General features: G+C 39.5%; 1 protein-coding gene across 6 annotated transcripts; it reads left to right on the top strand.

The window, feature by feature from the left end:
• The first annotated feature begins 697 nt into the window (after window positions 1-697).
• Rtnl1 (reticulon) lies at window positions 698-17,942 on the top strand. Of its 6 annotated transcripts, none has more exons than XM_031979449.2 (6): window positions 698-1,901; window positions 8,402-8,437; window positions 12,448-12,655; window positions 12,829-13,037; window positions 13,320-13,425; window positions 14,198-17,942. In XM_031979449.2, the coding sequence occupies exons 1-6, from the start codon at window positions 1,124-1,126 to the stop codon at window positions 14,247-14,249; spliced, it is 1,389 nt and encodes a 462-aa protein (XP_031835309.1). In that variant the 5' UTR covers window positions 698-1,123; the 3' UTR covers window positions 14,250-17,942. The 6 variants fall into 6 exon arrangements, with proteins under 6 accessions (XP_031835309.1, XP_031835310.1, XP_031835311.1 ...); XM_031979451.2 differs by lacking the exon at window positions 698-1,901 and adding an exon at window positions 4,799-5,256; XM_031979450.2 differs by lacking the exon at window positions 8,402-8,437.
• The last annotated feature ends 9,977 nt before the right edge of the window (window positions 17,943-27,919 follow it).

Below are 27,919 nucleotides of genomic sequence, written 5' to 3'. Positions count from 1 at the left end.
TCGATAGGGTCCTACAGATATACTCCTTGTTCGATGTACAGTGCTTATATGTCAACGTCGTAATCCTTGATGATAGACCGCACATTTCTATTGCACAGTTACGAGTATTGTTACCTCAATCTGTGTATTGTCGAAAATCGAAAAGTATTTATGGCAGAATTTCTGACGGTCGATTTTATTGCGCAAATAAATCAAGCATTTTATAATGTCAGGATGAACATGGAAATGTTCACGAGGAGAAATGAAATATATGCGTTACAACATCAGTGCACTTGAACGTTTCCATAATGTTTTTTTTATAAATATTCTTTTATAAGGTATGTGTAACCATCGTCGATAGTACGTAGCTGTGCAATGTGTGTGACTCATTGCCTTAAACTCCCACGCCTCCCTCTACCTTCGATACCAAAAAGTGGGAGAACGTAGTTCTATTCTGATTGGTCGGACTTCAGGTACGAACGATCCTCCCTAGGTTCCATCAGCATGTTTTCTATTGAACACGAGACTTTTATTTCGTAAGTAGAAATTCTTTTTCATTTATTTACCTTTGTACCCAGAATCAAAAGGATATTGAACGTTGATACATGAATACAGAAAACTCCCACCTGAAAAGTTGGCTTTCCGTTAGTTGTACGATGTGTTACCCGTGCTGTGTACGTTCCTGGAAGAAACGATGATGGTGGGGCGAGAACCCTCTTACGCACACCCTGCGAATTATTCTGTCATGGAACGTGTTTCAGAATTGAATCCACCCGTTGACCAGTGAACGTTCTTGCCGAATAACTGTACATTATTTATGACTGTTCCGATAAAGGATTGTGCGGCATCCTACAACAAGTGAGAAAATTTATAGTGAAAACTAGACTTTTACACCTTTAATTTTGAATTTCTCAAAAAAAAGTGAAACTACAGAACAAGTGATTGTAAGTGAACGATACGACGATAACATTATTGTCGGGAAGCAAACGTGTAAACACTGCAACGAACGCTGAACGGCATAGAAATTAAAAAAGAGTTTAAAATATTCAATTCGGAGAGCCTGTGAAAATTTGAGGATATTGCAAACGCTATAAGAAAAGTTAAATTCTATGACAGGATAATCGACTCCTCGCGCGTAGCAAAGATGGCCGAGTTGAAGGAGCAACCAATCAGAAGAGAGCACGATTCGATGGACGATTTTGAGCATCTCGAGCATGTCCAGGATGGACAATCGAGTCAAATCGAAACTCATATCGAAAAAGTACAAAGTGCTCTGGAACCGAACATGAATACGGAAAAAGACATGATTAGCTTTTCCCCTAATCAATCGTCAAGCGAGCCGGAAGACTCTAAGACGGCAACAGCGTTACTATTGGAGTCTGAAAAAGCTAGACCGGTCGAGGAATGTAAATTTGAGGTTAGATCGAAAGAACCGGAATCTGATTTAGAAACACAGTTAGAAATTACGAATACCGAACCAGTTTTCAGAAAAGAGGAGGAAAAGCTCCAAACAGAAACGAAAGAAGAAGGAAATAAAGAAATTGTTAAAAGTGCTAACCACGAACCAGAGATCGTTTCTGCCGGTGAAAAGAAACCGGACGACTCGTGGAATGTTGTAGAAAAGCCTGAACTTGTTTCAGAGAAACCTGAATCCGTTTTAGAGAAGCCTGCCTCTACTGTCGAGAAAGTTCAAACTATTTCGAAAGAAGAGAAAAAGGTAGACAGCGCGAATGAATATCTGCTTATCGATACAGAAAAGAAGGAACAAACCAGCGCACCGGAGACCGGCGAATCCGAATTCGAATCTGAGGTGGAAGCGTCGCCGGTAAAGAGTTATAAGCCAGTAAAACAGGAGGTGAAAAGAGAAAGAATCGAAGAAATTGAAATCACGTCAAAAGAAAGATTTCCCAGTATCGGTATCGGTAAGTACCTTTACGTAATAGTTGCTTCAACCCGAGTCAATATCTGAAGAAGTTAAAAATTATCACATCGCAAATTGCCGAGTGGCATACATTCATAGAAATCTATATATATATATATATAATATAGATATATTTTTTTGTTCCCGTCGTATTTTTTTGTCGCAACATTCTTTGCGCAACGCCTTTGTTTTCGACCTCCAAAGTTTCGAAAGCAGAAACGATTAGCGCGAAACGTTAATTCATTTACCATCTTCGCACGAAGTGAACCACACTTCCGCTTGACTACAACGTCATCGTTTTTCTGAGCCGTAACGAATCAACTATTTATTCCAGACATATCATACTCCCTTCCACAATGACGGTTCCTTCTTTCATACCGGCGTTGTCAAATGTTGATAAAGTCGGAAAGCAGACGAATGTAATTTTAACTTGCATTCAATTCTTCATTGTACCCTCGCGACATTTGATTTAATCAATTTTTATTTAGAAGAAATATTACATCATTCGTTTGAAACGTATATGCGCGTGTACGTGTATATGCGTAAGAAGAAATTTTTTGTTGCATAGATAAAATTGCGCATGTTCAAACCGTATTGCGTATCTTTCGCAGTCATCTGCAACAGATGAAACGGAAAATGAAAATTTCGAGGGTTTTTTTATATTTTATGTGATACTTGCTATAAAATCGATATCGATATCTTTCAAGGAAAAAAGAATTACTTTTTGACGATTGCACATCATTTCATATCGTCGGTGACATTTCTGTTACGGTAAAATAATGTCAGGTTGGCGCGTAAGTTCCGTCCGCTTTGTCGTTCGTATAAACAATCTGTCCCCATTATCGCTTTTTCCAAGTCTGCGACACCTTTGCGGCCAGCCTCACATATTTGTGTCGCTGAACGTTTTGTATCTCACGTAAGAGGAATTAAATTACTTTCACGTGTGTTTTCATCTGAAATCGTAACTCATAGTGCGACGTGTGAGAAGTCGACGAGATTATTTTCTTGAATCTTATTTTCATTTTTATAAAAACGACTTATTGCGTTTAATAAAATATCATAATCGTGAAGACTGCCACTAAAACGAACGCTGGTCGCGAACGTATTAATGTAAAGAGCAATATTAGGGAGTAGGGAAGTTATATGAAAATGATGTATTATATTAAATATATATATATAAATATCATCGTTTTCGGTGAGGGTAGTATCCTTTGTACCGTTACATGCAAATCTATATACGTCTGTATAACGGTAACCGAGCATCTTACGCTCGAAGCTCCATCTTTACCAGTTTGCATATTCAAGTTTCTTCCTCGTTAAGTCGGTCCAAATGTTGACTAATTAATAGCCGAAATGTATTTCATATCTGTTGCAATAATTCCATTCACAAGTATAAGAGTACAAGTGTATGACAAGTATATTATTGAAATTAATAATTGATTTTTTGATATCCTCCTTGGAAACAACACGTTGATATTCAAACGCTTTAGTATCGATTTATAAGGTTAATCGGTTGGTTAACTGTCGCATAAACTTATCTATCTCTATCTATCCCATGCCTACGTGCGATGTTTACACGCGTTGCTTCTGACGTTTATACTCAAAATAAAAATAAGAATGTATTCCCCAATACTGGAACCCTATACTCAATATTTGGAACCCTTGTATACACATGTCTGGAGGAGGAGAATAATTAAACCGAAACCCTTTATTCTCATGATGCGTATATGAGTGCACTTGTGTATACCATGAAAGAAGACGAAATGGTGTTTTTGATGCATGGTTTTTATGGATATGTATCAGAGTATACACAGCCCATCTTCTCTCTCCGTCCCTTCTCTCGATATTGATCCGCCGCAAGGATGCCTTACGACCTCTTTTGGTAGAACCAGTACATTAGGGCACGTCTAAAATGATTAATTTGAAAATTCAATGCCGATACGCGTAACATTCAACTATTAATAGTTGTACGACTTAATTTTCCGGTCGTCCGCACACGTCTCTGTGCGGTACTGGTTAAAATTTCAAAAATCCCTCAGAAACCATCTTTCTTTGAACAATTTGTTGTCGTGAATGCTGTCGTGGCCGTACTCCGCAGAGATATTTTTACACGTGATTCGATTACGAAAAATTTCATGTCTGACTCATGGATTATTTTGGACGGCAGATCGGACCTAATTTCCATTCTTCCAACCTTTTATCCTTCCACCTCTTTTCCGTGCTAACTGAACACGTGAAACAGTAGACGCGATATTTTCCCATTAATTCATTTCTCATTAAACGTTCGTTGCATTGCGTCGTATACTTTACACTTGAATCGTGCAAACGAACGGTACGCGGGTACCGTTCGAGTATCATGGAAAATTGAAAAGAAAGCTTCATTTTTCCAACGCGTGTACCGATTACCGTTAACGTATTCCGTCGTCGTTACGCTTTCATTGAAACGGCAAAGAACATTGTTAAACGTCGCGCAATGCGATCTTATTCCACGGCGCGTTTCGTTCGACAGCGTGGACAAGCATGGATACTGTTCACCGTTCCATATTCATGAACGTCGAAGAATCAGCTCTCGGTAGCGATTCGTTTAAAAGTGTTCCGGCGGGAAACGATCGAGAAGTCGACGTTAACCTCTTTCGAATCGCACGCTAGTATTTAAGAGCAAGTAGATACGCGCAATACCGACTCCGATCGTGCTAGGAGGTTGCATGGATCTCGATTCGCGACATCCACCGGTCAACGAAGGAATCGAATGCTGCACGATGACGCGACACCGCGCCACCTATCCCGGATCCTCGGAACCGTGTAAGTAACCGATTCAGGTGGCAGCCCGCTGGTTCTCGCGGCGTATCACCAATGACGGTGCAAAGTGGTGGGGGTTATCTGGAACTGTCCACGGGTCGATAATAGTCGAGTCAGTCTTGTTCTCGTCTTGAACGGTGGAGGGTTGTGTTCGAGTTGAGTGTGTAGCGGTCTCGAGTTTCGCGGAAAAGTTGGTTCCTTTCTAAGCAGTTTCGAAGCGGCGGCGTACAGGGAGCGGAATCGACGTAACATTCGAGTGCGAAACAGTAATTAGAGGTCGGTCAAGGGAAACTAAAGTGAACAAGGAGTTGGAAGGGAAAGAAGTTGGTGTTTTCTAAAGTGCGCCGTTCGCACTGCCAGCTCGAACCGCTGGGGTAGTGCTCGAATGCGATTCGTCGTCCTTGGTTTGGTCGAGACGCAAGGTTAGGCGAAGATGGAAGCGCTATGCCCTATCAATGCTCCAGCGAAGGAAAAGGACGACACCGGTGCGGTTTGTAAGAAACCGTGTTCCGGTCTAGCTAACGGCAATCCTTGCTTCTGGAATATTCTTGATCCGTGTATGTTCACGTTTTGCATTATTGCCAGATCGTGGACGTTTATGTGAATCACGCTCCGACCTTTACCTGTCTGTCCGGCTCGGACGTTGAGCTCGGTACTAAATATTTAGTCGGAGAGAGAGAGAGAGAGAGAGTCTTGTAGGTTAGGAGATGCTGTAAGCGCATAAACTTCCGCGGTCTACTTATCGTATTCGATCGACCACCATCAAACATGTAGGTGTAGATGCGTCACATAGATGTTCCGTTCTGAAGAAAATACGCGATTCTGGATCAGCGGAATACATGAACGAATACATGAACGAATACATGAACGCATGAACACGCATCATCGTAACTATCGTACCGAGTACACAGGCTTTCAGTTTTTTCTTCAGCTGCCCGATTAGTAAATATCGTGACACGCTTTTGCGCGCTCGGACCAATCGCCGATTCGTTTTTACAGTTGAAATGAGAAAACGCACGTTTACTTTTCGTCTGTGTCGAATGCTTCATCGGCCGAAGAACTCTATCGATTCGCCGATCATTCGGAAAGACTTGAATTCATTCGTTTGTTCGTTTACCGTACAAATTTGCTCCTTGCTCGCAGGAATGTTGCATAACAATTGCAGAGCTGTTTTAGTTCGGCGTGGACGAAGTCTAGCGAACGCTTTACGTAGAAATGGTAGAAAAATGCTGACGGCACAGGATCGCGGTCTGCACCACGTAACTCGGCATTACATCAGAGATCGAACACGTCAAATATCGAATATCGGTGGTCCGTAAGAGCCTAGAGATCGTGAAGTTGCATCGATCATTTAAAATACGGGCTAATGAGAAGGTAGCAGCATTCGGAGGAACATCATCGCATTCATAGAGCAAAAACAAACAAACGCATTTCGTCGACATCGCGGCACGATACGACGTCCGGTTCCATCCTGATTCGTCTCGAAACCAAATCGAACCTGCTCAAATGAATGTCTTGTAATCACTTTCAGTTCCAAACCGAGATTCGATGATCTCTTCGAACGCGGTGATAGATTAATAACGAAGTTATATATCACCATTAACGGTAGAACTACCAACTGACTCGAAATGACGCATTTCTGATTTCTTCGTTCGTGATTATTCAAAAGATAAAAGATTCTTGCATGAGAATTGTATGAGAAAGATGATTGAACGGTACGCGAACTGAAATATAAGTCAATGGAACTGTTAGCGAATATAGAGTATATTCTTATAGTTTCTGTAGAAAAAGTGAAAAAAGCAAAAGCGGTCGACTCGACGAGTCGAAAATTTTTAGTGTTAAAATCGGCTCGCTCGTGGACTATCTAAACGAAAAACGAAAATGAAATGGATTGTTCTACATGGGTCCCCGGGTGAATCGACTGGCTGACATGCGCAGTAGAAACGCGATTTCCAAGTGGGTTATTGATCGAGGAGTATCGGTTTTTCTAAATATATTGCATGCCCAGTACCGTAAATAGCAATTTTTGAGGAAGAATTAAAAATCTCACCACACGCATCAGGACACGCGTCGTTAATTAATTATAACTTCGTCATCTTCCAAATAATTTCGAGTCATTTCGAATTCCCTATCGGTCTCTTTATCGGTCCTCCGTGTGAACGTTGAACGCCGATACGAGCCGTAATCGTTGGACACGTTTCAATATCGGCCGGGCAAAGACCGAACGAAGACAAAATTATCGGTAACATTGGAAAGTTTTATTTTTCACCGTCGGGCGATTATCGCGAGCCGCGAAATAGTTATTTATGAAATCGCGTTCGCAAGCAAACGTGCGCCCGCGTCCTACGCGGTTTATATGGTTTTCAATGAATTCTAATAATGATAATATAAAGAGGAAACGAAAAGAATAATGCAACGGACAGTATAGTAGGAATGAAAAGAAATCGGAAAAATAATGCTAGCTTCGTAGATGACGGTAAATTCGAGAACACGATTCTAACGTAATCCCGATGTTATCCCAATGTTTGATTCTCATGCACGCCCATCGAGAATAATCGAAAGTTGCGAGTCATCTGGACAGATACGTGTGTTTTTAGGTACGCGTGTTACTACATCAATGACTCGAGGAATACCGATAAGAAACAGCAAGTCGCGGCCGGCTTGACGATATCTTATTTGTCGTTATGGCGAGCACAGACAAAACACGTGCGTAGATCTGCAGTAGATTCGTCTGGTCCGAAGTACAGAGGTGTATACAGCGGTACAGATAGATGTCGAGGTCAGCCAGGTATTGCATAACAGGCGAGGAACGGAGTGGTGACGAGACGAGACGAGACGAGCGAGAGGACATGCCGCTGTGTGCTAATTACGCAGAGTCGGGCGAAACATCGATTCCTACCGATTTATCAAACTGAAATCCCGGACGATACGGATTAGGTTCGAGGATAGATGAAAAACGTATGCGATCAAATACGTTCCAGCGAAATGCGATTGATACACCTCGCAACATGAATCATTGTTACCGTATCCGATGAACATCCACGTTTCATCTTTAGCTCTCTATACTGTATTCGCCGCAAATATTAACACTTTGACTGCCACGTCATTCGGATGACACAACCTTGTGCGTAGGTTTAAAAATGAATATTCTCTATAAGGTGGTATATTTAACGAGTTGAATTTTTTTGGACCTCTGAGATACCAGAAAATCGAGAGAATTATGGGGCAGTCAGTGCGTTAAGCGTGTTCACTATAAAGGTTGCCTAACGAAAATAAGTTCGAGGAAACGAAACTGGGTGTATTCCGAGGAATCCCACGGTTCGCAAAATATAAGAGATTTATAAGGAACGAACCGTTGGATTTTTTTCGCGCAACCATTGAAAGAGGTCGCGGGAGTCGGTCAGTACCGAGCAGTTTCTTGAGGAAACGTTACAATGCACCGATCAGAGTAATGTTAAGATAGATCGAGTCGTAGGGCGATAGAATTCATCGTTCACCGAATCGTATACTGCACTCGTACACACCCGCCGCGCCGATTGTTCACACTGGAGAACTATGGCGGTTTCGATCGTTCTCCCGTTTACAATTGGAATTTTATTTTTTCCGTCATTCGCTCGTTACTTTCACCGCTCATCCTAGAGTAGAAATAAATGTTAACGAAAGCGAATGGGAACTAACCAATTCCGATTCTGTTGTTTGCAGACGCATGGTTTAATCCTGAGAGACTGAATCCGAAAGGTAAGAGACCAGACTCGACGTCGATGTTCAATTGTTCCGTTCAATTTGTTTACACGTTCACCCTTGTATGCTATCAGTTTGCCGCTTGTACGGATTCCCTTGTTCTCGATTTATTTCATTTCCTTTTTCCTTTGTCGCATTTTCACCGTTGTTTACCGTTATTGTTTAGCGTTAGCAATAGCTGTAGTAGTAGCAGTATCCATAATACTTGAAAGATAAGAACAAAGCCATTGCGGTTTCGTTCAACTATTCTGAAACGAAGACGAAACTCGTGAGTAACGTTTCGAAATGGAATTTCGAGACTTTCGACGGCGAAACTAATGTGTGTGTCGCAGAGGTTTGATCTTCACGATCGATACTGTAACGTTCGATTAATCGTGACATTATCACTCCGAATCTGTTGTTCGCGCTATCATCGCGCGCTTATCGTGAAAATCAGAGTTGGAGTTAATCACTACCGTGTTATTTCGCAAATGAACTATTCAAGTTTGTCCGAGCAATCTAAGATCGTTTACCGGTTTCTTGTAACAAACATAACAAACGTTCCTGCCGCTACGCAACGAAGAGGATTCAACGTTTGATCCAACGCGTTATTATATCGGTGACATAAATGAACGCACGGCGATAGGCTGATTTTATTTGTAATTGTATCCGTTTGGATATTCGTATATTATAGTCATTTTATTTTCGGACTGAGAGTTTTGTTGGAACAAAAGAAACAGGACATTTGCTTTCGAACTTCTTCATGGTGGCAATGAAGACATACGGTTGTGTAATACCAGATCGGTTAGTAGATGGTTTGGAATTGTTTCTCGATTCATTAAATACGCGAGAGTTTCTACGGTTAACTACTGCGATGATTGCGGATACACTCGTAGATACGGTTACGTGTAAAGTCGCGATAAAAGCGGTAACGGCGGCTAGAACGATAACGATGACAAGAACGACCATGACGATGCGAAATAGTTTTTAGTAGGATAAAAGATTAAAAAAAACGTGATTTTCCTGGTAACATTCTTTTGGCGGAAGCACGGCGAGCGTCGACGCTCGAATGCTCGAAACCCACGTCGCGGCAGAATCCAAAAAAGCCGGAGACGATTGGCGGCGGCCCGTTGCGGACTAAATATAGTATCCAGCCGGTTCGAGGTTGGTTCTCTGCCAGAAAACTCGAAGAGAACTCTCGCTTTTCCCCAGCGATCCTCCGCAGTCCGATTTGTACTCGAGAGTGCTAGGTGTCTTCGCTACCGATTTGTCCGCCGCGTTTCCTCGTTCCCTTCGGATCTTCCTCGGGCGTAGGGGAACGAAGAACCGGAAGTAGAATCGCGGGAACATGGCCATTAGGAGGGAGGAACGTGAGTACACGGGAAAGGTGTAGGGGTTAATGGGGATTCAGGGCTGGGCAGCGGGGCAGCTTGGAAGCTCGGAAGCTGGGCATCTGGGCACCTAGGGAGAGGACCCGATACTTGCCGGGCATTGACGGATTGCCAGAAAGCGGCGATTCGCGCAGACGCACGGACGCGCCGGTGAAACGCGCGCCGCGTTGCATCAGTGGTCGGGTGGGGACTTTTCGAAAAACTGAATGATTTTAGCGTCGAGCTCGAACCAGGTTCGCTTTTCGTGTCTCGATCGTACGGGTACTTTTCTAAGAATTTTTCCTTTTGAGAGTTGAAAAGCTAGGAACCTTAACGCGTTTCGTAACCGAAATCTACTGAAGAAACGTGAAGACATGACGAAGGGAAGCCGGTTCGTTCGTAGTTCTCCCCTAAGAACGACCGATTCGAATTCCCCGAGTAGAATTAGCCGGTGGTGAGACGATGGGGTAACGAAGAGGGTGAACCGAATGCGTAATCAAGGGTAGAATCATCGGCAGGTGTATTTCTGGGAACAGTATGGGAAACGGTGGCAACGGCCGCCACTGCGACGCCTGGCGTCGCACCACCGGTGACGCCTTATTGATTTTCCACCGGGAAACCGTATCGTAGCGTACTGTAGCATACCGGACCAGACCGGTTTCTATCATGGCCTCCGTCTTCCCTATCTTCTTCATCCTATCTTGTCCTTTTCTTTCTTGTCCTTTCTTTTCTTTCTTCTCTTCTCTTCTCTTCTCTTCTCTTCTCTTCTCTTCTCTTCTCTTCTCTTCTCTTCTCTTCTCTTCTCTTCTCTTCTCTTTTCTTTTCTTTTCTTTTCTTTTCTTTTCTTCTCCTTCCTTTTCTTTTCTTCCCTTTCCTTTCTTTTCCTTTCTCTTCTTTCCCTTTCCTTTCTCTTCTTTCCCTTTCCTTTCTCTTCTTTTCCTTTCCTTTCTCTTCTTTTCCTTTCCTTTCTCTTCTTTTCCTTTCCTTTCCGTTCCTTTCCTTTCCTTTCCTTTTCTTTCCTTCCTTTCCTAATAATGCAAAATCGGTTCCGAAACTTTCATCCTTTTTTCGTTTATATGTATAATTTAATTCGATTTTATCACATAGTATCTACCTGCGTCAAAAGTGATTCATGCTTGCGTTTAGAGCGTTATATCGCGTATGGACTTTAGACTTTAAACGTTCAACATTGATCGCGCTGACACTTTGGAAGCGTCCGAGGGTCCAAGCCTTCTAGTATCTCCCCGTCCTTAACACGTGCCTCGCTCGAATAAAACGTCTAGTCACAATTGGAACGAGTCCTCGCGATTTGAGCTCTTTCGCTCGTTTGATCGGGAATTGCAACAGACGGCATAAATTCGTTTGGCAGAATTAGACGCGAACGAGGTGCGTGTGCGGCTCGCGTCGACGATGACGAGGCCTTGGAAACGGTTTAATAGGTCGTCCTTTTTGGATTAGAGACAAAGCCGCAGATGCTAATACAAAATTCGAGAATCCACCGGCTCTCTCTATTATTAGGACCCGTCCGAAGCTGTTACGTCAGTTACTTTGATCTCCATTGATCGCTATTTCACGGGTACGCGATCGTTGATTCGCTTTGTTCGAAAACATTTCGGTTGCAACGAGACCAAACACCTGGCTCGTTCTAATGCTCGGTGTATTTGCTTCGGTAACGCTTCTACATCTTCGATTCCCACGACTTGATATCCCTTACAATTCCACACGTTTTCTCTGGTCGCGGAGACATTTGCTCGTTAGCCGTCGTTAACTTGATTCATTCGCAACTCGATAACACTGTCGATCGATCAGAATCTTGTCTCTGATTTATTCGATTATCCTGTCGGAAAATACTCGTGTTTCAGCAGTTTCCTTTTTTTTCCTATTGCAGTTCCAGCCCCAGTCGACCGTCCCCATGCGTCTCCATGTGTCCCCAGCCGTCCCCAGCCGTCCCCATCCGTCCCCATCCGTCCCCATCCGTCCCCAGTCGCCGACCGTTTCCCCACTCGGTCTCGTTCTTTACACGTATGTGCGTACACGTATATCCGCCTTCCCTTTCTTAATAAGCTAAGGTAGTTCCACGTGCGAACGGAATTCGAAAAGAGGTTCTGAACTCGCTCCTTCAAACAGTCGCCGCGGCCGCCTGCAGTTTTTGCTCGTAGAGATGACGCGATCGAACAGATCGACGAATTCTGTGGAGAACCTTCGGAAGCATGAAGACGCCGTCGGTACGTTCGAGTCCACGATCGAAAAATATAGTAGCCGTCGTTCGACTCCGACCAACATATGGTGCGTCGGGCGAACACGTGTTCGCGGGTGAAGGTTCGGGGTGAGGTAACCATACATTTTATGGAGCCGCGAAGAAACCGGCCGAGAATTTGATCGGTTATATACTGGAGAGACAAGCGAAAAAGATCTTGAGCAATGCGATTACCAGGAAAGTGGAAAATTTTATTCGCCAGGATACGCGAAACGAACCTATGAAAGGTTAACCTATGAGGGGTTCCGACGATGATTCAATTTTTCACGTTAATGCTACGGCCTGCTACGATTTCCTACGATTTCCTGTGATTTCCTGTGATTTCCTACGATTTCCTACGACCCGTTAAACACGCGTACCTATCGATATCGATCCCAATGCGATGTTTCTTCTGCTTTTAGTCGCAGATTTAATCTACTGGCGCGACCCAAAGAAGTCAGGCCCTGTTTTTGGATGCATACTTGGTGTGCTCCTCTCGCTGGCCTATTTCAGTCTGATCAGCGTCCTCGCTTATATATCTCTCCTCGTTCTCACCGGCACCGTCGCGTTCAGGATCTACAAGACCGTCTTTCAAGCGATCCAGAAGACATCCGATGGGCATCCTTTCAAGTAAGCGTTCCTCTGTCGCGAAAGGGATTATCACGGATAAACGGACAGACAGACTGGGGTTGGGGATGGGGGAGATTGTACTTAATTTTCGTCGAGGCAAAGGTTGTTTGTTCCGATATTGAGGGATGATCAGCGAATCGATTAACAATGGTTTTGTTGCCTTCGAATTTCAGGGACATTTTGCAGCTGGACTTGACAGTGCCAGCGGAAAAGGTGCACGAAGTTGCGGACGTAGCCGTTGCACACGCAAATGCGGCGGTCAGTGAACTTCGCAGGCTCTTTCTCGTCGAAGATTTCGTCGATTCGTTGAAATTCGGCGTCCTTCTCTGGTGCCTCACCTACGTAGGTTCTTGGTTCAATGGCATGACTTTGATAATCATTGGTAAGTAGCACGGCAATCGAGTCGCAATTGTATCGGTTCGCAGTGCGTATTTACGCGCCCGCAAAGATATTTATAGGGTCCGAAGAGCGTATGCTCGAGAATCAACCTAAATTTACGATTTACTATGTCGAATCGTATAAGAGGATCGCTGTCCTCCTCGTTTTCGTTGTCTTTGCGGTAAATCGTGTCTTAATCATGGTTCGGTTCTGTTTGCTTGTCCAATTGTATAAAATAAGAAGATCGATCGGCTCGAATTAACAGCTTGAACTATTCTTGTTTTAGGAGTAGTTGCCCTTTTCACGCTACCAAAGGTGTATGAGACGAACAAGGCGCAAATCGATCAGAATTTGGCCTTGGTCTACGGCAACATCAACGAGCTCACCGCAAAGTAAGCAAAATTATTATTAATTATATGTAATATATTAATTTACTTATTTTTTTACCAATACACACGCGTATTATTTTTCACATCTCGTTCGATGAGATGCGAATCTGAAGTTTGCAAGCGGGGCATCGTCTAAATTATCGTCTACCGACGTCATATGATGGGTGTCCATCGCGGAACAAGTTCCATTAAAACGTACACTCCCGCTCAAAAGTTTCGAACACTTTTTACTTCTTCGTCTGTATGTGAATGATTTATTAAAAACATTGTAAGATGTTAATATTGTAAAAGATATGTATGCCTGTAAGAAGGGAAGAATATGTAATATTACTTCGTTCCAAAATAAGTATTCACATTATATATTCCCATTATGTATAGATGGGACACTTATTTTGTATCGTGCGTCCGTAGTTCGTGACGCCGGCATCTAATACGTGTATCATTGCATATAGATGATCTAACGGTAAAACATCCATCGCGTAATAAAATTTCACTAAAAGAGACGGAATATGATTAAAGTATTCGAAATGGTTACAACCAAGCTGTTGCGTGTACAGTCGAGTATCCAAACTTTTTAGCGGCAGTGTAAGTACGTATGTAGGTATGTGCATCTTGAGTTGGTTTCTTACCAAAGTGTAAAGGGAGAGTGTAAAGAAATGCTGGTCACTTGTCTTCTTGGAATGTGATTCTCGCGCGATGTGTACAGAGGAAGGGGGAAGGGTACGGTATGCGATCGGTCAAAACGGAAGTACATTCGTTTTTATTGTTGTTCCAGGGTGAAAGCCGCGATACCGCTTGGTAAGAAAGAACCAGCGAAGGAAGAGTAAATTGTAGAATACCTGTACCACCACCACGCGGGGGCAAAGAGTTTTAGCAAATTTGTCGGGCAACTGAAGAATCCAAGAATCCAAGAATCCACGTGTAGAATAGCCATGGGTCAGAGAATGAACGATACAAACGATCCGAAATGGTCGCGTAAACAAACACATCGGCGAAAAAACTACGATAAACTCGGGAAGTCGCGGTCAGAGAGATGGGCTGATAGTAGACAGAGAAACAGAGGAGAAGGAGAGACCGAGAGATGGAAAGAAAGAAACAGGGAGAGAGTGTGTGCGTGAAAGAGAGAGAAAGAGGGTGAGAGGATAGAGAAAGGGAGGAAGGGGGATGGGGCAAGATTCGTAACAGTCGGAACGAAACATATACAAACTGGTAAGAAAAGAAGGACAACAGGAAATGAAGATCGGTTTATCGTTATTGCGGATGGAAGAGGATTCACCCGTATACGGAGGTCTCTTCTTCACGGTTAAACAGCGACGGCTGGATTTCATTGTCCGACGGATATCCCGTAAACGCGAGTTTTCCTTTTTCGGATTTGCACGGTGTCCCTGTTGATGGAAATAAAAACGGAAAGAAGTAACAGTTTAGCGATTATGTTAATTCGTTGCGACACGAGCGAAATGATAGAGTTCTTTATACTCTATACCACAATTCTCTACGAACCATGAACGGTGCAATGTGTGCGCGCGCGCGTGTGTGTTTCTCTGTGTGCGTGTGCGTGTGTCTGTTTATCTGTGCGACTGTACGTGCGTGCGTGACTGCGTACGCGTGTATGCACTAGGAGTTTACCAGGTTTTTTCCTCATTTATTTTCAAATTTTATTTTCTCTCCCATCTCCCACACCACGGCTCAAATTGATTTTCCTTTTTGAAATGTAGGTTGATATGCGATTCCATCCAATGTTCCGCAGTTATTGAGAATTTAAGTTTACGATTTAATTAATGCGTTTCACGAGAAACGTGGCGACAATTTTCCGTTGGAAAGATGACTATTGGTGCTTACTTATTTTATTTATTTTTGTTTTCGTTTATATTTGGTAAGGACAAGGAATTCATACATTTCACCTACAAGGGAAATGGGTTAAAATGTTACACAAGCTTATGGAGGTATGTAACGATATGTTTCGTTAAGAAGGCAATGAATATTTTTAGCTTTTTCGATTAATTTTGTTGTTATTAGGAATCTAAATAATTTCTGTTACGGGAAACTGGTTTAAAAATCATTGTTTTAATGACTTGTTCAAATGCAATTTCCTAAGCTCAAACTATTTCAAAACCGTGTACGCTTTTGGCATATGGTTTTTTTTATAAGATTGCATTTAGGGTAAGTGACTTTATGAATGTTTATCGTTTTCTACCTTAGCTTAGATCAGTTTCCTGAATTCTTTAAGTCGAACACTATCACTTGGTACGCGATGCGAATAGACGACATACTTTTTTATTTGTTTGTGCCGTGGACGGCGATTAAAGTTGAGCGGAAATTGAGATTTATTCAATAAACGAATCGAACATTTCGAACAAAGCATCTCATTTTTTCAAGCAGTATCGGTGTCATTGGAATAATAATTATAGATATTGTTGAGTATTCGAATGCGAATGCGAAATATTACGGCTTGACACAAATCAGCCACAATGAAGATAATCTGAAAATGACTTTTGCTTTTCTAGCTGCTTTTTAATCGTTTTTTCGTGTCATCTTTCCAACGCTATTTTTAGAAATCAATTATTTCTCGCGTTGTATGGTATACGAAATATTGTTTTCGTTCACAGAATGTAAAAAATCTTCGCCATCGAAGTCATATGAATTATTAAAGAATGGACACAATCGAAAAGCATAGATTACACATGATTTTTTAATTAACTGTTAAATCGTATGGTTCCTGATTTTTTCATTAACAACCATTACTTTGTAAGTCCGAGCAACAGAGAAGTCGATGAAAGACAAAAATAATGAAATGCGATCATTTGTGAGTACATTGTACGTGGTTATCGCGAGACGTATTAATTAAAAAAAAAACCCTTTTTTTCTTCTATAGGGTAAGGTTGTGTGCGTTGTGTTGCTTGCTGCGTGTGCGCGTGTATTCGACGAGAAGAGAGCCAGTGTAAAAAGGGAAAAGGACAGGAACTTGTGACATTATTTTGCAATGTTTGTTATTAATTCGTATTCATGTCGTCGCGAATGTTGCACATTTATCGTAAACATTATTTTTTTAACTTGTGCTCCACATACTTTACGCATAGATAACATTTCATTAAATTTCAATTGATCTTTAAAATATTTAAGATATACGGTTTTTATGAAGTTTATGGACAATCGCCTTTTATTACGATAATTTCGTCTTTTAGCGATCAAAGTTTAATGGGTCGGTTAGTAGCTGATTAGTCCGTTTGCATTACATTTCATATGTTTCATTCTATAATAAAATAAAGTAGTTTTTATGGCGTTAAAGATTTGTTGGTCGATGTGCTGTTACAATGATCGATTTATTCGACTCGCAATACCATTTTATTCGAGCAATGTAAACGTCGCGCAGAAATTTAATGCATTTCAAAATATATCCAAGAATTTCACGCTAACGCAAATTTCAATTTTTCGTTGCGTTACATGTCTGTTTTATCAACTCATATCGCCGTTGTTCTTTACCGACAGTTTGATCGACTGAATTTGAACACGATCGTTCTTCTAGTAATACGAGATGGCACGTGGTTGTGCATACCTCGTCTTCTTCTCAATCGTATGCCCCAATTATTTCAATCCCACCCTTTAATAATCAGTTTTAAACAGGTTTTAAATTGAAAGCTATCGAATCGTTTAGTGGGTTCGCATATCAATTGATCCATCATCGATCATCGGTCCTCAATTATGCGATCGTCGAGGGATCGTTCAGTGAGAATGATTTAGCGAGCGAATGTGCGCGCGCGAGAATACGAATATGGATCAGCGCCGTCAATTATCGCTATCACATTACTAAATGTCACTATACAGTTAAACGATACGATGGAAAATTGTTGGCTGAATTACGAGTTTTTATTACAATAACGTCGTTTCGAGTAAATCGATGTTGGTACTGAAATTTTGTCAGATTTTTTAAAATCGTGTTACATGCATTCTATTTGATGCTATGGTTTAAGAAAGAAAGAGAGGAAGAAAGAGGAGAAAGAGAGAGAGAGAGAGAGAGAGAGAGAATGTGCGAGAGAGAGAGAGAGAATGTGCGAGCGAGCGCGAGAGAGAGAGCAAATTACTGTTCGATCCAAATCTCTTATTGTTCAGAGTGATGTGAAACGAAACTCCTGTTAGAATTTCCAAGTCCTTCCTAAACTCTCCGAAACAAATAAAATAATTAATCGCTTGAAAAACGGAAAGGATTGTACGTTCCCGCAATACGTAGCAGATCATCCTGAACAATACAATTGTAATGTCTATTGAAACGATTCGATAGAATCTCTTTGAAATTGCGTCGAGTACCGTTGTCGCTCGCAATTTGAGGGTACAGTGTCTCGAAGAAGGCGACTATGAAGAAAGGGAAACGAGAGAAAGGTGGATACAAAGTAACGAAGAAGAAACTATTCTTTTTCAGAATGCGAATTGTAATACGCGTATCGCTTATTGACGTTTTCATTATTGCATCTGCATCCGCACGATTAATTTATAAGCAAATTATATTAAATAATACACTGAACCGATGTATCCTCTTTTATTAGATCAATCCTCTTTTCAGGTAGTTTTATCTTGAGTTTTTTAACTTTTTCATTGAATTCATTTTAATTAAGAAAGTTGAAACTAGTATGCTTGATAATTTGCAGAATATTTTTAGCTACAAAGTGACATAAGTAACATCAAATTCGCCTTGGGTATTGTTTATGATTTTTCCTTTATTTTATAGTTTGAAAACTTTCTCAATTTCGGATTAAAGTTTGGAACGCACTTTCATGTACTCTGATATTTAAGTAACAGATTAGGTAGGATATTCAATTCTGTCTGCTTTGCTATCCTCGTATATGTACTAAACATCTTTCCGACATCTGTAATAAAATGTTCTTTCCTTATGCTCTTCTCGATACATAAGAAGGATTCTTAATTTTTTTTTAAGTAAACATTACAGGTCAAAGAAATAGATTATTCGAAATTGGTTTTTTCAAACTAATCGACATTTATGGATATCCATAAACATTTAATATGTCTCGAAACTTAACCTCACGAAGTCTGGATCATCTTCATGAATCTAACTTTACGGACATGCAGCGATAAATTGCTACTAACTTTAACTTTACTGGTGTTCAGTCCCTATATAGTTTACTGGTGATCGTTTCATTTATAGGGGATATCTATATGAATAATGCGCCATCTACTCCGCGTTGTTCAGATGTGCTTTAAAAGAAATGCGAATCTCATTGGTCAACTTTCACGTTTTCTCATCTCAATTGCAATATTAATTTTCTATTCGTCAATATGGCTACACAAAACGAATCAAAACCATAAACAAAATCTCTAGCCAGAGACCCTTCTTGCACCTGTGCCGACCCGCGACAACTCCTGAGCGACACGGAGTAGTTATAACTCTACATAGTCGGTAGTGAATAAGTTAATTTGTAAGTTGGTAGCATGGAAGCCTGCATATAATATTTAAAACTGCTCTTATATAGCGGCTACCTATATACTTAGCTTTGTATTGTTTATAGAGACAGGATGTATGTACAAATGTTATAATCACACTCTGTCATATCGACTAAGGCTGGTTTTGCATAGCAGCGCTAAAAGTGATAGGAATAAGAATCAAAAATATTGAAATTTTAAGTGGCAATCAGTAAGTGTTGTGTTGATATCGAAACTTCTTTATTCACTGAATCATTTTATTCACAGTTGAACGAAAACGAGAATAATTTTATTATTGTTCACTTATAATTATGGGTACAATGTATAAAAATCAGATGAACGGTTACCAGGACATAGCAAATAAACAGATTTCAATGATCTAATTTTTATAAAAAATGGAAAATTGATTAGATACTTGATTATTTCGAAAAAGCTCAAAAATATTTTTAGTTCGAGTGTCCTGTACCCAGTGTCCGAACAAATTTTTGATGCTCGAGTCGTGTCAAGTTTGAAATCAGTCGAGCTTTTGGAACTGTTTTATCCATCATGAACCCACATACTCCTAGGAAAGAACCGCGACTTTCCGAAATTCTACTACACTATTGCGATACTACCGCGATCGGTTTGCTTGAAAAGAAACTCTTTACAGTTTCGCGGGTGTATAGCGGTAGCGTACCCCATTGTACAGTGCATGAAGTGCGTAATGCGATACGTATTGGACGACGTGAATCGCGATTCAAGAATCGTAGTATGAAATCAACCCTATACATTTGTTGCCGCTAAATCATGACACACTCGTAGCAGAAATGAAGTATGTGGATAATTTAATTTCTACTAACGTCGAGCACGACACCGAAATGGTAATATGACTGCAACATCTGTACCTACGTATCTTAAACCCTTTGCACTCCAAATTTCTTTTGCATTTTTCGCTGGATAACTCTGTATTATTACTATATTTAATTTGAAATTTTATAAAATAGTTAGTTTGTAGAGAGCAATGTAAACGATTTTTCTTACTAATAATATTGAAAATAACATAATATAATCTATTTTAAAAATATCTTGACAAACGCTCGACATAGGAACGCAAAGGGTTAAGTCTATGTGCCTAGTCTATTGTGTTCATCATCGATATTAAAACTGAGTTCAAAATCATACCTAAAAGTGTATTAACTTATCCGTTAAGTCTGTGCCCGGTAGTACTGTAAGAATTGTCCTCTCGAGGCACATACTTTTCATGTCGCAATCTTATATAGTTCAGCAGTTAACCGTTCGATTCAGGTAGAGTCCGCTAGTGTATCAGGGCAGTTTTGACGGTGTCGGTATTTCAGAACAGCGGAGAGAACTAGGTGTGATATTTGCTTTCTTAGAAATTACCATATGGAGGTAATATTCTAAATGAAAGATTTGCTTCATATGTTTTAAAATAATTTTTTACACATATTTATGTTTAACACATATTGTTTCAGTTGCTGTTTGTATCTTTAAACATTTACATTACTAAATAATCCTATTAAGAGATAATTAAATATTAAGCGATACGATGTATCGGTTTATAAATTAAACCGTGCACGAGTAATTGAACTAATACCACCATTACATAATTGATTAATCAGCTAATTGTCGTAAACACGCGAATAATTAGCTGTTTATAGCAATGTATTAATGATGAAGACGTTTCCGCAAATACGAAAATCAATCGATACTAAATTATCTCGTTCAAAGCTGCATGTCAAAAATACAGCTGTTTGCATCGTTAAATAATTACTTTCGATCTTTATATGATCGAAAGTAAAACAATCGTCCGTTTTGTAAGAATTACCTAGAAGAATAATTTTACTCGAACAGTAGAACTAAGTAACACGAATGTCGTCCATTTCGACGTGAAGTCGACATCTAACCGCGAATACCGAAGTTCTTCTTAAGGTATGTTTTCGCGCGCATCGCGAGCACATATCATCCCAAATGGAACACAAGCCGTTCTTTGTGTCCAATTTCGCATTTACGAGCGATTAAAGTTGTACAATGGTATTTATCGTTCGCTCGACGCGCGACGATTGCGCCGTGACGAGCAATAAGTTAGATCAATGAATAGGGCTGTGTGTGCAACGTACTTGATTTCTTACCTTTTTTGCCAGCGGAGTCGAAGTGCTTCTGCGAAGTCAAACGAAATACGTCTGCGGCCGGAATTTCGACGGAAAAAGGTTGCCATTTTTTCAGAATCGATCACTGTTTGAGACGTAAAGGCATAAGGGGCTCTACTATTCTCGAAAGGGCGCGCAAAAAACGGGCATTCCAATGTCGAACGCTCAATACGGCCAAGAATTGCTCGACGAATATTCGAACGTGCAAAAAGTTTTTTTGCTTACAGTCGCCAGGCAAGATGTTGCGAACTCGTAAAATTTTTTTCGCCGGCCGTGAGGATCTTTTTCACTTCGGGACGACCTTCTTCGCACAGATTTGATACGCAGTGGCCTGGATGTTGGTCCAGGACTGCAACGACTTTTTCAACTTGAATTCATTCTTTTTTTTATTTTATCGTCCATCCATTTGTTTTCACGTTATTCACAATGAAAAGTGGCCACAGTGGTATGGAAACATAATATAGAAATAATTTTAAAAATATGAAAAAATAGATTGACGATAGAGATGTTTTATTGAAAAATCAATCATATACCCTTTGATATTGTTTTAAAAGTCTGTTATAGAATTTCTACAGAAACATATTTATTACTCAGAAATGACTAAAATCCGCTATTTCAATCATTAATTAAGATATTTATTTAATTTTTCCATTAAGAAATATTTATGACCAGACACAAAATGTTAAAAATAAGCTTCTTCCTATAATCAGAAGATAAAGGATTAAGTGAGTAATTTTCATGTAAATTACATTGATGTGAGAATTGAGAATCTGTTGTCGTAACATGTGTGTTGATATAATTAAATCCCAAACGCAAGTCGATGGGAAGTGAGAAAGTTATTTCTTTCCTCGTGGATTGAAAGAGCCATCATTCATGGTGTTCGTTTCGCCCGAGCACATCGTTACGCAGCTTCATGTTCTATTACCAGAAAATATTCAACCGGAATGATCGAACTGAATATCCTATCGTTACTTCGCGAAGCTACCGGTGGTAATACTGACGGTATACTTCCGTGCTGGTGGTAAGATACTCTGCCATTCATGTTTCTACTCTTCAATCTCGACTGCGAGCAAAAAAACTCTTTACAACGTACCGAAGCATCAGACGTTGAATTCGCTTTCCTTATAACTTTAAATTAATAACTCGCTTTAAATTAAAGATCAAAAGGATAATATGACTTCATTGTTCTTTCAATTCATTCTGTGAAGCATGACATTAATCAATTTTAATTAATTTCCTCGCTGTATTTAACATTACATTGTAAGCAACAAATGTAATGAGGACTAAAAGCTGTGATAATAACATTCTGAATAATGCAGTTTAAAGTTTTATTCTAAAGATTAAACGGATGTGAAGCTATCGTCTTTAAATTAGTCCCCTCGAGACTGTATACTCGCATTCCAACATCGGACTTCTTGTTCGTAATATTTTTGGTATTTACTTTTGGGAGTCTGTTGCACAGTAAAATGCGGATTTATAATGTTGGTAAATTTACCTTAAAATTCATTAATATTATGGCCTTTCATCTTTTCGTGCAATATGCGTTTAGTGTCTACCTGTTTTAGTATTCATTTGACAGTTTGAATTTCAAAAGCTGATTAAAAGCGTGTTCTTTTACAGCTCCTTTCATTTAAGGAAATGGGAAAAGAATATTAGAAAGAAATGGATCAAGCGAACTCGAGGGATATTCTGGCATTGTGGTTAATGTTAAGTTTTACTAACAAGTCAAGCTAACAGCTGAGTAATTGTTTGTGAATGTCGTTTTTTACCTTTTCTTCAGATTTTATTGCCTTGATCAGCTCGCCTTTCCAAACATATATTTAATACACCAATCGCTAGGGTTGAAATTAAAATTACCCGAATACGACAGGAATTTCGACTTTTCCCAATTAATTGAAGTAAACTGTAGTGGAAGTAACATCAGCTTGTCTTTAATGCTTTGTATCTTCCTATAGATTTTTATATTAGTAATCAGCATTGTACCATTCATAGCAGTAACTACATTTTCTTTCGAACAAAACAAACATTAGATTATCGTGTAAAAACATTTATAACGAAGACGAAGTGCATGGCTTCTACAATGAACAATTTGATGAAAAATCTTCCTTCTAAAAGTACAATAAAGTACGCACCTTGACAAAGTAAGGGATCCACGTATATCGTAGAATTTCATTATTTATGAAATATTGAAAGCTCAATTCGATTTCATTTCCCGTTTATCGATGTAAGTGTCCCGTGCCCTACTCCTCATTGCGTTCCTCGCAATTTGAATCTACTTCAATTACACTGTGGAACAAATTTTTACCTATGTTAGTTTTTGCAATAGCCACTATGTATAAGAATTACATAGTGGCTATTGCAAAAACTAACATAGGTAAAAATTTGTTCCACAGTGTTATGAGTCTACCGTCGCACAGTGGAGTATTTGATCTGGGCGGCCAAAATTAAAGACAGTGTAAAATAACCTTAGTAAAGGGGAATGTGTCGTCTGTGTTTCGTCAATCGGTGATTTCTTAAGGGAATGCGTCCTTGAGTCTCGGGGCGCAGTAAACAGCCAGAGCTACGCTGATAAGAGGGGATCCTTCGGCTAAACAGTGTCCTTCTCAGAGCATTCTTTCTGTAGCTTTCGAGCGAGTAGTATTGCAGTAGAAAGATTACGATTACAACCAGTTTTCATCATTTTATTTTACCCCTACAAAATTCTGTCTTACAACAGGTTTATATAAACTTTTTCCAAGATAATATGAGATTGTAATATAATAATATTCTATAATAAGCAATTATATGATAAGTAACAATAAATTTATTAATGTAAATTATATACAATTGCATATAAGTTTATAAAGAAATATATACTTTATATAATATATAATACATGATAATACACCATAAATAATATATAACCGTTTAATTTATTGATATCCTGAAAATTTTTCTATACTAGTCTATTTCTGTTGAAAAATTGCTGTTAAATTATGTTAAAATGACGATATTTACATAAAGATTCATGGGAAAAGGGTAATGAACTATTAAAGGTAGAGTGTAAACTTACCTGAAAACTTTGATACCGAAGATGAATTCAACAAATTTTCCAAAATATATGGAAAGTGTTGTGAGAAATTTGAAGAGTGAAACGCGTAGTTGAAAAATGCCTAACTTTCGGGATAGCTCAGGACTTTTTGAGTGCTCCAAGAATAAAAATATTTGTAGGACATTGTTCCTTACATATTCAGCTATCTCAAGCAGCAAAATTTGTTCGGTGTAGGTAAATTTTTTAAAATGGACTTCTCGTGATCACGAATACTTTCTTGATCCGGTATATATTGAATTCCTTTCGATGACGATATCGTTGAACTGGGTGAGTGATGTTTAATCCCCACTCGAAGTTCCTCGATCCTTTCTTCCGTGGTATATCGGTGAAACGAGATCGCGTCTAACGAGAGACCACGCTGCGTCTCGAGAGTCGAAAGCCGCGGCGCGCATCTTATCGGCTTCATTATGCGCGCCGTAAAGAGTGCGTGTTAACGCTGATTAATTATTTGTTGGCAGCTCGTTTCTAAACGAGCGAAACGTGCTCGTTTCTCGTTCTCCGTCAACTTCCCTGCCTCGGTTCTTCCCTTTCTTTCGGTTTCTCTCTCGTTCCTCAGCGTTCCTCTTATTTTCTTTCCCTGCTCCTGCGCGTACCTATGTAACTACATAACTAGATGCTGCGAACGGGAACCACAATGGAGCGATTTGGTCGTGTTCCCATCGCAATTGAAATATTCGCACGCGGAATGGTTCTGTAATGGAAAGAACGCTAACAGGAGTCTCATAGATAATTCGAAAAAAATCCTGTTGTTTGGTCAGCAGATAATGTTAGTATCAATAAATTTGAAACTAGCACACGTGCTTTTATAGCAAATTTATTAATACATAGTATATTGATTTTATTATTTTTTATAGTTGTGTTGCTTTTGGTTCCATTTTTCTTTTTAGATTGTATATTATATATTTTATAATATCTATGTTTTAATATTTTTTCAAATGTATTTCATTATAATTCTTTTAAATATTTATAATACATTTGTAATACTTTTTCTACGTGGTAAATTGAAGCTTGATTTTAGGATCGAATGGAAAAGGGATTAGTTAATTGCGTTTGACAAGTATACACGTGACATTAAAGCTTGAAATGATACTAATTCTTTCAACGATGAAGTCTTTATTTTCTCACATAAATATAAGTGCATTCTTTTATTTCACAAAAAGCGCAAAGATTTTTTAAACTAAATTCTACTGTTAACAGGTTAATCTTCTAACAGGAAATTAATATTTCTTTCTACCCCACTGTGTATACAAATATTATACAGGCAACGAATATCGTTGTATGGCAAGGGGTTAAAGAAAAAAAAAAGAAAACTGACAACCCGTGCGCGGAGGCTTTAATTCACGCGATTCCAGCTGTCTCGCTTACATGAAAAACAATCGCTGAGGGAGGTTAACACATTCCGCCGGAGAGCTCTCAATATCCGTAGCAAAAACCGCGCCCTGCGTTTCTAGGGTTTCGCTGGCCGAGAGTCGGAGCTCCACTTCGCAGGTGTCACAAAAATTTCCTCGAGATCGATTCCGGCGACTAGTCCGACCGCATGCCAGGAATTCTTAAATGATCCTCGCCAGCCGGACAGGATGATGGAAGGGAACACCGAGGAAAGCGGCGACTAGAACGGTAGGCGCGACGGAGCGACGGGAACGGGGACAGAGGGGGTTAAACTCTGCGATTTTAATTAATGTCGCTAGGCTCGTCGACGATCCACTTTAGAGTGGCACCCCTCTATCGTAACGTAGGATCTTTCAATCGCGCGGAAACTTTCCACGTTAATTATTTTACCGTCGAAGCTCCTGTAAGAGCAGACTGGCATCGTTGCGGCGGGGGTTGACGCGGAGGGACCGATACCCCGAGAGTTTTCTGCGTTCGCAGCGCTTCGAGCGCAGGAAAATTAGAAACCGAACGCGGAAGAAGAGATCACGCAGGTTGAAAACTTTTCACCCGACACTGCGATCTCGTTTCGCGGTTTCGATTTGTAGAAAAGTTTTGGAGGACGACACGCAGAAAAATATTCAGGGATGGGGTGTTTCTTACTTGGAACGGTATAGGAATAAGGGAATTTGTAATATCCGGTTTCCTGGAATATTGTTTGTGATTGTTATTTGATCTATCGAATGACTGGATATCTTTGAAGTTTTTGGATACGCTTCCTGTGTGAGTGTAGGATTACGAAAATAATTTTCGAGTGCTGGAATATTTGTTGTTAACTGTTTTATCAGGGGAGATTTTATAATAATACTGATTCTGAATAAAGTATTGAATGTGTGAATGTAAAGTACAAGCTACAATATCGGTAGTATAATTGCAAGTCTAATTGCAATGATTTATATCTAGATTTCGACTTATGGGGGATTTTGGTTGAGTTGAAAAGATAAGTTTAATATTACATAGATATTCATTCCGTTTCGTGTTGTATAATTTTGTTTTAACTTTTCGATGTATATAAATATCTTTTGTTATATAATATTTTAGTCGAATCTTTGGCAGTGAAATAAAGAAACGAAATTTATGGAGGAAAATATGGGAGAGTCTGTATAAAATTGCTTGGCGAGTGTGCACTCAACAGTTTGGAAATTGGAAAAGTGTAAAAAAGTACTTTTTTACGAATTTTTTGCCTCTTACACCTTAATTGTGCTGAGCGTGTTCTCGTTTCTTTCTTCCTCTTGTCGGGATCCAACAAAATCGTGGAAATACGCACGGTCGTTTAAAATATTTCACACTAATTGTAGCAAAGTTTGCCTTCGTACGTTGGCTCATTATGTAACGGATAGCCGTGGAATCCCGCGAGCCAAGCGCGCCATTAATTTCAACCCTTACGATCCGGTGTAGCTCTTATGTGATGCTTCGCGTATTCCAGTTGTGTTTTTATCCCTTTTTAGAAGGACAAAACAGTCTGGTTGCTTTTTGTTATATATATATATATATATATATATATATTCGAATATATCTACATATTTTGCGAAGTAAATTAAAAATGAACACAAGAAAATTATTAAAATATAAAGAACGTACGATGAAAAAATATAATTGTTTGAAAATTGGTAGAATCTTTTACATTTGATAGACATGGTTACGTTCGACCTAATTGTTCAATGCAAAATATAAAGAAAAATGTTCGTAATGCATGAAGAAAAATTATGTTAATTACATAAATATTTCATAAACATATTTCGTTTCGTTTACGCAGGATATGCATAGAAAATAAACATTTGTTTTATTCCATAACATTTGCATGTGTATCTTTGAAATTTGTTGAATTTTTTAGACTCAAATGATAAAAAACGTTTTAGAAGTTAGATAATTAATTTAGAGAAGAACAATGGGCCAACAGTATAAATATATAAATAATTTTAAAACCTGAAATGAACGAAACTGAAACTTTAGAATTTGAAGCATTCGTAACATTGCTACATATTCCCATCGCATTTCATTACATCGCGATTTCATGAAACCTTATATTTTATTTTGTCGCATACGGTATTATTTGCATAAATCGAAAATTCACATTAGTTTTTGCAGCATCAGATAAACATATAAATTCCAATTGTATTTTTCGCGAGGTCCCAGATCTGACGACGCCCCACAGAAAGTAATCAGCAATAGTCCAATATACGAATAAAACTACGAACAAATTTATTCTGTTCACTTTAAATCTTCCACCATTATATTTTATAATATTCCTTTGTCACGTGTTCTACATTTTCATTTCTTCCAAATATAGACGATCATTTCATGCAGTCCAATTTCTCTAACGTGCTCGAAAAATATCAATGAACATTACTCTTACCGTGTAAAATGAAATACTTCAATAAAATTTACATACATTGTATCT

Source organism: Nomia melanderi, chromosome 3 (assembly GCF_051020985.1).
Source record: "Nomia melanderi isolate GNS246 chromosome 3, iyNomMela1, whole genome shotgun sequence".
Classification (NCBI taxonomy): domain Eukaryota; kingdom Metazoa; phylum Arthropoda; class Insecta; order Hymenoptera; family Halictidae; genus Nomia; species Nomia melanderi.
Note: the sequence above shows the minus strand (reverse complement) of the source record. Positions and strands in the feature narration are given on the sequence as shown.

Excerpts from the sequence above, each read along its gene's own strand:
- Rtnl1 (XM_031979449.2), top strand. The coding sequence starts at position 1,124 with ATGGCCGAGTTGAAGGAGCAACCAATCAGAAGAGAGCACGATTCGATG. Across the intron at positions 8,438-12,447 it reads TGAGAGACTGAATCCGAAAG|TCGCAGATTTAATCTACTGG; the intron begins GTAAGAGACCAG and ends TTCTGCTTTTAG. Across the intron at positions 13,038-13,319 it reads CATGACTTTGATAATCATTG|GAGTAGTTGCCCTTTTCACG; the intron begins GTAAGTAGCACG and ends TTCTTGTTTTAG.